This window comes from Rhea pennata, chromosome 1 (assembly GCF_028389875.1).
Source record: "Rhea pennata isolate bPtePen1 chromosome 1, bPtePen1.pri, whole genome shotgun sequence".
Lineage (NCBI taxonomy): Eukaryota > Metazoa > Chordata > Aves > Rheiformes > Rheidae > Rhea > Rhea pennata.
In genome coordinates this window covers 15,189,824-15,202,004 of record NC_084663.1, presented here as the reverse complement: position 1 = coordinate 15,202,004, position 12,181 = coordinate 15,189,824, and the positions used below count along the sequence as shown (strand labels likewise).

General features: G+C 43.6%; 1 protein-coding gene across 1 annotated transcript; it reads left to right on the top strand.

Annotated features, from left to right (window-relative positions):
- Positions 1-6,450: 6,450 nt before the first annotated feature.
- Positions 6,451-11,306, top strand: SYPL1 (synaptophysin like 1). The gene is made up of 5 exons (XM_062598946.1): positions 6,451-6,519; positions 7,722-7,840; positions 9,085-9,289; positions 10,105-10,293; positions 11,175-11,306. Exons 1-5 carry the CDS (start codon positions 6,451-6,453, stop codon positions 11,304-11,306), a joined length of 714 nt encoding a protein of 237 aa, XP_062454930.1.
- The last annotated feature ends 875 nt before the right edge of the window (positions 11,307-12,181 follow it).

Sequence of the window (12,181 nt, the reverse complement as noted above, 5' to 3'; positions counted from 1 at the left end):
AAAATGATGTAAAGATACTAGAAAAGACGTAGAAAGCTAACAAAATGGACAGAAAAATGCAACTTATTGCATTGAGAGGAACTACCTGTAGACAGCTATTTGGCAGATGAGATACTTAATATGGGAAGAAGAAAAGCACTTTTTCCACCTGAAGTTTCAAAAGTTAGGTCAGACCTGCTGAATAGTCAGGATTATGGAGAGAATGGTGCAGTGTAATGGTGTTTCTCCTGCCACATAAGCATCCACTTAATCATCCACTCTTGCCTTATCTATAAACTTCCCTGAATTAATCTTCGGACTGTGTAGAGAATTAGGATGGGAAAAGACACCATGAGTCATTAAGTTCATTCCTCTGTAACAATATCTCAAATATTCTGACCTCCCTCTTAAAACAACTTCCAACAACTGTTATTAGGAGACATTTCCAGAATCTCCTGCCTCCACTTCATATTCAGCATAAATTTTTTTTTTTTTTGACTATATGCAATGATTCCTGTGGTGAAATTGCCCCTCTAGCATAAATCTCTGCCTTCCCTGCACCTATTCCCTGGTGTACTTCAACATAATAGTAATATCTTCAATTACCCTTCACTTTGCTAAGCTGCATCACCCAAGCTCTTTTGATCTAAGAAACCTTTAACCATCCAGGTAGTTTGACCTGAACAGGCTGCCCAGAGAGGTCGCAGGTCTCCACATCCAGAGCTATTGAAAAGCTGCCTGGACATGGTCCTGGGCTGCCTGCTCTTGGTGACGCTGCTTGAGCAGGGAGATTGAACTAAATGATCTCTAAAGATTTATTAAAATCAACAGAGCTCCTTCACCAGCCCTGTCCCAACTGGGGCTGCTGGGTTTTGACATCTGCGGATATGAAACCTTTAGCAGCTGTGACTCAACATTCTTCTGAGCCCTGCTGGAGTGGAAAGGATTTATTACACTATTAGCACATTAAGACTTCCCTGCTCGTTTCCAAATACAGAACATAATATTGGTCATTCCTGCCTTTTTTTAGCTGGTATTTCTGCCATTTCTGTCTATTCACCTTGGTATAACCTCTTCTCTTCCTTCTGTGTTTTAAAAATGCATTGCTATAGTCTATTTGCTTCCTTATTACTTTTCTGCAATAGTCTACCTTCTAATTTATATCTCTTATTACCAACTTCTTCTTTCTTCCATTTGTTATATAATTTTTACACTTCTTTACCTTTCTCTCTAACCCAAGCTGGTTTTCTAAGCAAAATAACTCTCTTTTTCTGTTGTGGGCTTTTTCACTTATTATAGTGATCCTAAGCAGTTTACGGTTCACCTGCTGAAATTCTTCCTTGCAGAGATTTGATCCAATTGGTTTCAGTTTATGAAACTGGCCCCATGGAAGCACCAGATATATTTAAAATGTCTGGTATTACTTTTGAATGCAATCCACTAGCAAAAATGTTCTGAAATACTTTTAACCCCAGTGGAGAGATAAGTTATATGGAGTGAAAAATTAAGAGCCTTTTTCAATTTTGAATTAATGAGCCTGTATCTAGAATACTGTATGTAGTTCAGAATACTTCTCTACCAGACATCTGACACCTGAAAAGACTTTGGAAAAAAAAAACAGTCAAGGGCTGAGAGCACTTTTGAAGAATACTTTAAGTAATGAAATATTTTTAGCTAACTGACAAGTGGAAAGGGAGAGCAGTCAGACAAATGTCTATATGTATTTTCAGGGAGACACATTATTTATGGGGTTTTAAGTAAAAGATGGGGAGGAAGGAAGACAGAGACATGAAAGAATACCAAGGTGTGCTGGATATGGATGGGGTTTGGTGGGGAAGGATTGTTTAGTTCTTTTAGATTGAAACAAGAGTTGAAATGCCACTTAAACATATGGAACAGTTTTTCTTGGGCTTAAAGCATGTGGTGAAGACAATGACCAAATAGATTTTCCATCTTCTTATCTTGTCCTGTCCCTTTTTTATATTTCAATTTTACTCCTTAAAGGAACTGGCTGTTCAAGGTGGTTAAGCTAATTAAGATGGCCTGAATCCACAACACTGCTTGTCTGGACTGTTTTTTTTCTGAGGTTCATGTAATACATGGCCGGTAGGGAGCACAGACAGTCTTCCATAGGGTGTGCTTTATGAATTCAGCGACTGCTCATTTAATTCAAGGGGGCATTACGTTGACTGTGTCAGATCCTTAGATTGGAGGGCCTTTTCAAAATCTACACTGAGTACTTTAAAAATACCACGAGAAAAAAATGATGAGAGCTCTGTCAATTCCCCCGAGAGACTCACCCACTCAACTCTGATCCTACAAGATCTGCCTGGGTCAAACTAAATGCTGTTTGAGATGTGCCACTGCAATATCCCTGTGAGAAATAGCCCAGCAGACTCGTACAGTTTTGCTGTGGTCTTGTTCCCTGATTTGTAACCCTGTTTAACATCACTGGTTTTAATGGGGACTAATTTCAACAGGAAAATCACAGATTAGTGTTCTCCCCTTGCAACATTAGTTAATGAAATAAAGTTTTATTGTCTTAGACAATCAGAGGTGCTCAGACAGCCTATGCTCAGCATATCTAAAACATCCCTGAAGCCACAGGGTGAAGGCTTGAACAGACAGCTCTGTTTTGGAAGTGCTAAAGATGGCTCTGCAGCGCCACGCATTTGCAGGAGACAGAGCTTCCTTGAGGCTGGATCCAAGACTGCACCGGCGTGCACACAGGAGGTCTGGACCATCACAGATCTTGTCACCCTCACTGCAAATCTAAGGTGCAATTCTGCAGACTGGTTGTGTAGACCCTGTTACACTGGGCACTCCCACTTCTGGGACTTTCATAGCATACCCTGCTATGACATCTGACAGCATGGGGAATGTTTTGGTTGGCCTGCTCTGAGGAGCAGAAAATCTTTACTTTGCTTAGAAAGCTTACACACATCTGGGAGTGCTCTACAGCTATGACATAAATAAGGCAATGAAACAATTTAAAATCAGTTTTAGAATATGCTCAATGCTGTCTGGCCATTCAGGTGCAGTCCTAGGAAGCTTGGCACCATATGCCCCAAGTGCTACTACCCTCGCAGGACAGCGCAGTCTGCCAAACAAAGATCCACACGTTGCCTTCACTATGCAAGTGCTCTTGCCATTTAGGGCACTGCCCCGTACCAAGCGTCTTTTGTACCAACAAACACATATTCTTGGGAATTTCTAGTATACATGCCAAATAGTCTTCACTTGTAATTAATTTATTACTATTCTGTGTATTGCTCTTAAAAGCAAGGTCACATAGTAATAACACAAGCTTAATAATAATGTCAGCAAATCTGCAATTACATCAGATTTGAAAATAGTTTACAGGTACTGTTACAAAGAGAACCAATGACACGAATTCATTTTATTTTGAGGCATCAACAACAGAATATTTGTGTCATAAAGGATCTTATTCTATTAAGAGTTTATATAATCCTCAAGGACAGGCACATCAAAGTCTGACAATTGGGGATTTACTATATATTGTGCATGTAGTTCAGATTAGGCTCATTATCACAAATGAAAACGAAGCAGAAGCCTCCAGTCAGGAAGGAGGTGGCCAGGCTGGGCAGCAGTTGTACTTGTAAGGCAGCAGTGAAAGAAAGGACAAGAAAAATCCTTTTCACAGCTTTAAACTTGGACTGCTTCCAGGAAACCACAGCAGCAGGAGGCCTCCATACTTCTCTTGCTCATCATCAGAAAGGTAAGGTAGAAATTTCTCCTTGAACAGAGAAGTGAATTGCATGAGTGTCCTATCCCTGCTGCCAACGTTTTGCAGCAGTACAGCCCCAGACCAGTTGAAAGACTGACATTTTACTACCGTTCTCACAAGTATTTCCTGACCAGGCAGCTTCCCCATGTTACCATCCTTGCCCAGCTTCCCATGACTTATGCACAGCAGTAACATCCGTCACAGAGGCAAGTATTTCCCCTCAGTCTTCTCTTCCCCAGGCTAAAGAGGTCAAGCTCTCGCAGCCATTCCTCATAGGGCAGATGCTCCAGCCCTCTGATCATCCTCATGGCCCTACACTAGACTCTCTCCAGTAGCTCCACATCTCTCTTGGACTGGGGAGCCCAGAACTGGATGCAGTACTCGAGATGAGGCCTCCCTAGGGCTGAGTAGAGGGGCAGGATCACCTCCCTTGACCTGCTGGCAACAGTCTTCCTGATGCACCCCAGGAGACCATTGGCTTTCTTGGCCACAAGGGCACATTGCTGCCTCATAGTCAACTTGTCATCCACCAGCACTCCCAGGTCCTTCTCTGCAGAGCTGCTCTCCAAAAGGTCAGCCCCCAGCTTGTACTGGTCAGCCCCCAGCTTGTACTGGTGCCTAGGGTTATTCTTCCCTAGGTGCAGGACCCTGCACTTGCCGTTGTTGAACCTCAGGAAGTTCCTCTCCGTCCAGCTCTCCAGCCTGTCCAGGTCTTTCTGAATGGCAGCACAGCCCTCAGGTGTGTCAGCCACTCCTCCCAGTCTGGTATCATCAGTAAACTTACTGAGCATGCACTCTGTCCCCTCATCCAGGTCGTTGATGAAGAAGTTGAACAGTACTGAGCCCTGGGGGATTCCACTAGCCACAGGCCTCCAGCTGGACTCCATGTCACTGATGATAACCCTCTGAGCTCTGCCTTTCAGCCAGTTCTCAATCCACCTCAATGCCCACTCATTAAACCCACACTTCCCGAGCTTCTCTAGGAGGATGTTATGGGAGACAGTGTCAAAAGCCTTGCTGAAGTCAACATGCACAACGTCCACTGCTCTTCCCTCATCTACCCAGCCAGTCATGCCATCATAGAAGACTGGTTAAGCAGGATTTCCCCTTGGTGAATCCATGCTGACTACTCCTGTCACCACAGTGGAGCAGGCAGATGCTTGAGAAAAGTCTCTAGTCCCCTTCTGTACAGCCTTCCACACAAATTGCTGCATCTGTCAGCTACCTCTGAGAGATGTGCCCTTGGCCAGCCCTAACACAGGCCTCTCCATAGCACCTGCTGGACTTGTGCCTCACCATCCTCAGTCAGAAGTCAGCTTGGACAAAGCTCCAAGCCCCCGTGGATCAGGAACAGCTGACAGAGCTCACTGGAAGCAACTAGAGCTTTCTAGATGTCACAGCCTCCAGCAGCCGTGCTCTCCTGGCAGCAGCTGGCACCTTGACATTCCTCAGAAGGTTCCCAGGAGGCCCTTGATGATCTCAGAAGAAGTTTCTAGAAGAACAAGAAGGAGCACCTGGAAACTGCTGTGTCCGTTTGCTGCCTCCATCAGCCATGGTCTCTTGAGTCACATGAAGAGGGCAAGAGGGTGGTCTCTCTCACAGGTACCAGTTGTTTTTTCATTGTGAGTTCTAGCTCTTTGGTTTTGCAGATTAAAATCTCAGTTACACAGCACAATCACAAAAATTATTTAAAGCTTTAAAAAAGTAGTCAAGAAGACTTTAGCAAACTCTCAGTGCATGGGAGTTTTTTAAGTGCTTCTGTTCAGCTAGCTATTAGGACTGTGTCAGTTTGTTATTAGGACTGTTAAACCGAAAATCAAGATATAGCAGCCTCGTGTCAGCCAGGAGATGCAAGGAGCAGCACATCACAGCTCCTCCAGCCCTGGGGCTGCCCACCACCTCCATCCCTCCTCACTTGCCTCACACAAGGCTCAGCCACGAGGAAGCGCAGTGCTCACACCATGGTCTGTGCCCCCACTGCAGAACCACCTCCTACTCCTCAATGTTGTCTAGGGACTCGAGCTGAGGCTCCTGAGTGGCAGCACTCTCCGCGCTTTGCCGCCCCAGTCAGCCAAGAACACCCATTTCGACCTCTGACAGCTGTGGCTAAGCTTCACAAAATGGCCGCAGCTATTGCTTGTGACGTTTGCCTCGGCCTGCGGCGTGCAGAGCCATTTCCTGTGGACAGTCCAGGGCCACTCGCCCAAAACCAGCCCAGCAGGCACCAGCGACCCACACACAGGTCCCCATACCAGGGGGACCCCAACACCAGCCTTCCTCCGTGGGCTCCACAACAAGATGGCCGCTGCAATGTGGGCGGGGCCAGGAGCCACTGCTCAGCCCCAGAGCGAGGCAATGGGCGGGGACAGGAGCTGCCACTCAGCCCTGGAGTGAGGCAATGGGCGGGGACAGGAGCTGCAGCTCCGCCCCAGAGAGGGGCAATGGGCGGGGCCAGGAGCTGCAGCTCCGCCCCAGAGAGAGAAAAGGTGGACAGTGGGCGGGGCCAGGAGCTGTGGCTCCACCCCAGAGAGGGGGCAATGGGTGGGGCCAGGAGCCGTGGCTCCGCCCCAGAGAGCGAGAAGGTGGGCAGTGGGCGGGGCCAGGAGCTGTGGCTCCGCCCCAGAGTGGGGCAAGGGGCGGGGCAGGGTGGGGTGCCCCTCTTAAGGCCCTGGGCAGGCTGGTGGGTTGCTGTGGCATCTTGTGGGTCTCTGGTGTCTCTCAGCATGCTTGGACTCCGGGTGGACTTTGGGCTGCTCCTGGAGCCCCTGGGCTTCATCAAGGTCCTTGAGTGGGTGAGTGGAGGCGCTGGGAGAGCCTGGCACTGCCCTCTGGGGCTCTGTCTCCTCCCGCCCGGCCTGTCTCTAGGGCCCAAGCAAGGCCCTTTGAGGTATCTGGTGCCCTGGGGCCTGCAGCAGGGCCCTGCCCAGCTGAGGGGTGGCTTTGCCTCTGCTGCTGTGTTGTTGTAGCTGGCTGGGCCCAAAGAGGGGCTGCTGGCAGGCTGCCCTGTCCCTGCTGTGTGCCACTGGTGGTGGTGGTGGCTGCTTGGCACAAGGCAGCTCTTCAGCTAGGCCCTCTATGGGGAGGGAACAGCTCTGCCAATGCCCAGAATATGGGTGTTACCACCAGCTCTGCTGCAGTGACTGGTGCTGCTGAATGGTGGTGGTGTCTCTCCTCATCACAGGAAATTTGGGGGGGGGGGGGTGCTAGTGAAGAAGGGGAAACTCTCAGCTGTCAAGAGAGCTGTGTAACAAACCTGGCTTCCTGGAAGCACAAGCAGTGGGTCTGCAGTAGTCCGATATGATTCTTGGAGCATGTGTAGCTGCTGGCTGCTTTAATGCAGACTTTTGGATGTTTGAGGCTTTTGCCAAAAAGGTACCCCCAAGAAATACTGTGTTGGCTTTTGATGTCTGCATTTAAAATTTAAAAAAAATGCTTTCACTGTAGAGTTAAGAAAGATCTTTAATTTACACTTTTCCAATTGTTTTTTGTTAGTTGTGTTGCCTGTGTTTTCAGTTACGGAAGCTCGATGTGCTCTTTCCTCCTGATGTCACTTACTGCCTTCCTACTGCTAACATAGCCTTTCACTTGCTCCTTGCCTTCACTGATTACTTGAGCTAAAAGATTGGGTTTGTTTCCTTTGAGCTCTGCTGGTGTATTTCTAAAAAATCTCCTTACTTCCCCTAGAAATAAGAGCAGTAGCTCTAGCTAAAGACAAAATAAACATCCAGGTTGTGTTGATTCTTGCTCTTTGAAAGTTTTCAGTGAATGATTATGAATAGAGTTGACTGCTGAAATACAGCCTCTTAAGTGAATGTTAAAATTGTTTTCATGTAGCATGGCAGTTTTTTCCTTCTTCCAGGTGTCTTTGGATATGAAATCAGACTTAAATGAGTTGGCTATTAATCTGAAGAAATACATATCCATAGAAACTGGAAGAAGACTGAAGGTTAGGGACTGCTATTGTACTAATGTGTTCCTGTAAAAATTTCTGTAGATTTTTTCCATCTTTGCTTTTGCCACATGTGGAGGCTTTCAAGGTGAAATTACCCTTCTAGTTTCCTGTAAGGGAGTGGTAAACAAAACAGTTACAGCTGCTTTTGCTTATCCATTCCGGTGAGTATACCTTTTCAGTTGTTGCTCATATACATTCTCCCCCTGTGCCCCCCCTTGAGTTTGTGGTGGTGTTTTTTGTTTTTTCCCAGTCTATCTCATATGAATACATACTTCTAGATGTGTATCTGGGGGTGGGGGGGGGGAGAGGAATGTGAAACCTCTAGCTTGTTCCACAGCAGTCAGTGTAAATATTTTGTTGTACTTCAAAGCATTCTGGTTGTCAGTGCCCTGCAGAGTGAAGTAGGTATGGCAATAAGGTACACTGCTGCTTTTTATTACTATACTTTAAGCTATGTTTTTAGCATTGCATGACTGATACAGGAAGTGATTATTTAATTTGCTTATTAATTAAAACCTTAACATTTTCTTTATTCATCAAACTGTAGCTGCATTATAACCCAGATAATCTTATGTATAAGCCATTTGTATAATGACTTTATTTAAAGACTGAATGGAAAAACTTGTTTTTTCAGCTTATTCCACTATGATGTTTGCCACAGGTGCTGGGTACACAGTAACCCAATACTCGTCTGCCTTTGTAGTGCTTTTGCAGGTAGAAGGGTCTCAGGATAGAAAAGATGGGCCAATGCCTGTTTCCTGAGTGTGAGGAGCAAGGCTTCCTCTTTGATCTAGCAGCTGCACAGTCAAAACAAGCTCAGACTTTGTGTTCAGTAAGCTTTCAATAAGCATAGATGTAACAACTGAGGTGGATTCAGATGCAAGCTTGTAAAGGTTGCTACGGAAGTACCAAACTCAGACATGAAGTCAAGCATTTAGCAGCACTTGGAGAGGAGAGTGGGAATCTGAAACACTTCTGTGCTCCCTTCTCAGTGACCAGCAGCTTAATGTACTTGTAGGTTCAGTGCTTCCATTTGCTTGTAATTAATGATGCAACTCAGTGCCTTATAAACCCTAATCTGCTTGTTTAACTGCTAGTCTCTGATTGAACTTAATAGTTCAGTTAGGTCTGTTTCCAAATTGGAGTTTTTTTCTTCAGTTACTCTTGACATATGATCAAGATCTCTCTCTTGAAACTGCTATTCATATAGAAAGAATATTCATAGATTATTGTTCTAGATTTTCACACATCTTAGCATTACATGACTACTTCATGATTCAAATATAGTTCTATAGAGTAACTTCACACAACCAGAATGCTGAAGCACTGTTCTCATAAAGCATAACTACATGAAATTTTCACTGTGTAGCAAACCCTAACTGTGTAAGGGATATAATCTTTTCAGGTTGAATACCGTTGTGTTTAGTGCGCCGGATCCAAAACAGTGTGGTGGTACCTGGACTGACTTCTATCTTGTGGGCAACTTTGCCTCTTCTGCACAGTTCTTTGTTACACTTGCAGCGTTGGTATTTCTTTACTGCACTGCTGCCCTTGTGATATATATTGGATATATGCATGTTTATCAGCGCAACAGCAAGTTTCCACTGACTGTAAGTAATAAAATGTTAATGACTCCCCTTTTAAAACCACAAAGAAATGAGAAATACTGCTAATTTGAGTATCTGAACAAACTTACAAAATCTTAAAAGGAACATGAGCACAAGTCTTTGAGACTGGTGGCTATAGCACTTGAATAGAAAAGGGGATATTAAGTTCTTAAACATCTGTAGTATCTTTTCTTAGGCAATTATTGAATCAAGAGTGAAATGAAGTTCTACCTTCCCAGGTGAACAGTGTCATCTCTACAACTGTTATACATTTGAATATTCCACTATTGCATATGGGGAGCCTCATCTGTTAGGCTCTGGGAATATACCCTGTGTAGAGCACTTGCTGCACAGATGCAATAAGCAAAAGGAAGTAACTTAAATACTGAAGTCCTGACCAGTGTCATCAAGGAGGAGATTCTTGAGCAAGATGAGAAACAGACCTAGAGACCTTTGATACTAAATTTGAGTATACCAGTCAACCAGACTTAAATCCTCTGCATTCTTCCCCTGCTGGCCTCAGTTTGCCAAACTTTGGCTTAAAGTTTCTACTATAAGTATTAGATATCTGATTTACAATGAGATTTCTTCTCAAGGATAAAATTGCTTATGCTTGTTTAGATACAAAAGGCAGACAGTTTTCTGTAGTTGATAATCAACACATCATAACTTAGGTTGTAAACACAGTATTGTCAGTCTCTAGAATGTGCTTGTTAGCACTGATGTGGTTATTTTGATCATGTAATTGTACTGTCTCTGCCTTATGTGTACATTCACACAGATTTTTCTTTAACCTAATAATGAATACTTTTCTGCAGGACTTGGCTATCACTGTCATAACAGCCTTTCTGTGGCTGGCCAGTACTTCTGCTTGGGCAAAGGCACTTACTGACATCAAAATATCCACTGGTGCCAGCATTATTCTAGAAGTTGACTCTTGTAAAGCCCCAGGAACAACTTGTATTTTTGCTTCTGTAACCAGCATGGGAACTCTGAATGTGTCAGTGGTATGTATGTCTTATGATGCATCTACTGTACCCATTTGGTGTAAAATATTCTACAGCAGCTGTGATTCCTGTTTGCTGCTGGTCACATTTTGCTTCTTGTTAAGATTTCTTTATGGGTTACTAGTCATTCAGGCCCGTTAATACTGTGGCAGACTGTTGGCCAGAATAACGTGTGTGTGTGTATATACATATGTATATACACACACATACACCATATATATATTTTTCCTTTCTTTGAAGAAAACTTCTAGAATCTGTTTCTAGAGCTGTTAGATGTGGTATTTACAGATGCATTTAAGTTCCCATATTACTTCTGTCTGGATAAAATAGCGGCTTGTAATATGTTACTGGGTAAATCAAGTGGCTTGCTGAGTGGTGCAAGTAAGGAGGAAAAACTATAATCCCTGCTCTGCCTGTTGGTATCAAATTTGGTTTTTTTATTAATTATGAGAATTTTCCACACCTCAAACTGAGGTTCTTTATAATGCCGTGATTTGCATAGGGTGCTTATGTTCATAGAAAGAACTCCCTTCTCCAGAGCAGGACAAATGAGGCTTGTATGATCCTCCTGGTAAATCGTACTTTTTGATCACTACTGTAACAACAGTAAGTTTTCAGTGTTGGCCCAGTAGTAATCAGTCATGTGGTTTGGATGTGCATATGCAGAGCTGACTAGGTGACTGAATTTTTCTAATTCCATACAAAGGACAGAATAAGTCGATTCTCTGACTTCCGAAGTTGTCTGTAAAATAGCTTATAACATGCTTTAGAATATTCTTAAGTGTCTTGTACCAAAATCAGAGGGATGACAAAGGTGGTTGCTGCTGCTTCTGGCTTCTTTTGAAGTCTTCAAACTTCTCTCTCTTTTTTTAAACCTACAGGTGTTTGGTTTGCTTAATATGATTCTGTGGGGAGGAAATGTTTGGTTTGTATACAAGGACACCAACTTGCACAGCCAGACAAACAAAGCTTCTCAAAGTTCAGGAATATATCCAGCTCCAAGAGGAATATAAAAACAAGGAATACTCTGAAGTGCTTCTGTTTCTGCCACATGCTACCAACAGCATAGATCCATTAGGATTTGTTTCAGTAATAATTGATAAAATTTTGAACAAATTTCTTTGTACTATGGTTTGGCATAAGATCTTGGGTATCTCAACTTTTTGAAGTTGTGCAGCTTTTTTATCACAGTTTTGAAGAGCAAAGTGTGTAGATTACCTACATGCTGACTCCTTCAAGAGGGTTCTTAGGTTAGTGTCATAGGAGGGATGGGTTAGGAGAGCAATTGCATTTGGGTTATTAATGTAAGGTTACTTAGCTCTAACAAGCCTCAATTGAAAACTGATACATAAATGCAACTGGGATGTAAAATTCCAGTGAAAATGTGGTTGTTCAACATCTTACTATGATTGATACCTTATGAAAGCCATCTGAGTAAAACAGCTCTGTCTGTTGCAGCTATCATATGTTTGTAGAACTTTCATTCATAGTGCTGTAGCAAAAAAATCTGCTGACAAGTCTGGAAGGATATTATTTCCATGCTTATTGTATTGTTACTTGTTATTGGCTTGGGACAATCTCCAAACAAGAAAACTTACACCTTAACTATAAGATCATGATTTAATGGAGATGAGTGTGTATGTGTGCAAGAAATGACTTTTAAGAATACTGTCCCAAATTCACACACACACACTGTAGAACTGTAGAAACCAAAGCTAATATATTCTAACTGCTAATGTTTGAGTTGCTATAAATTCCTCTGAGGTGCACAAACAATGGTTGTATATGAAGAGGCGTAACTGGAGATGTCTGAACATGATGAAGTCTTAACTGATGCTGTTCAACTTGTTAAAATCTTTGGGAGCAATACTTGATTCTTCTCATGTGG

Excerpts from the sequence above, each read along its gene's own strand:
- SYPL1 (XM_062598946.1), top strand. The coding sequence starts at position 6,451 with ATGCTTGGACTCCGGGTGGACTTTGGGCTGCTCCTGGAGCCCCTGGGC. Across the intron at positions 6,520-7,721 it reads TCATCAAGGTCCTTGAGTGG|ATTTTTTCCATCTTTGCTTT; the intron begins GTGAGTGGAGGC and ends AAATTTCTGTAG. Across the intron at positions 10,294-11,174 it reads GAACTCTGAATGTGTCAGTG|GTGTTTGGTTTGCTTAATAT; the intron begins GTATGTATGTCT and ends TTAAACCTACAG.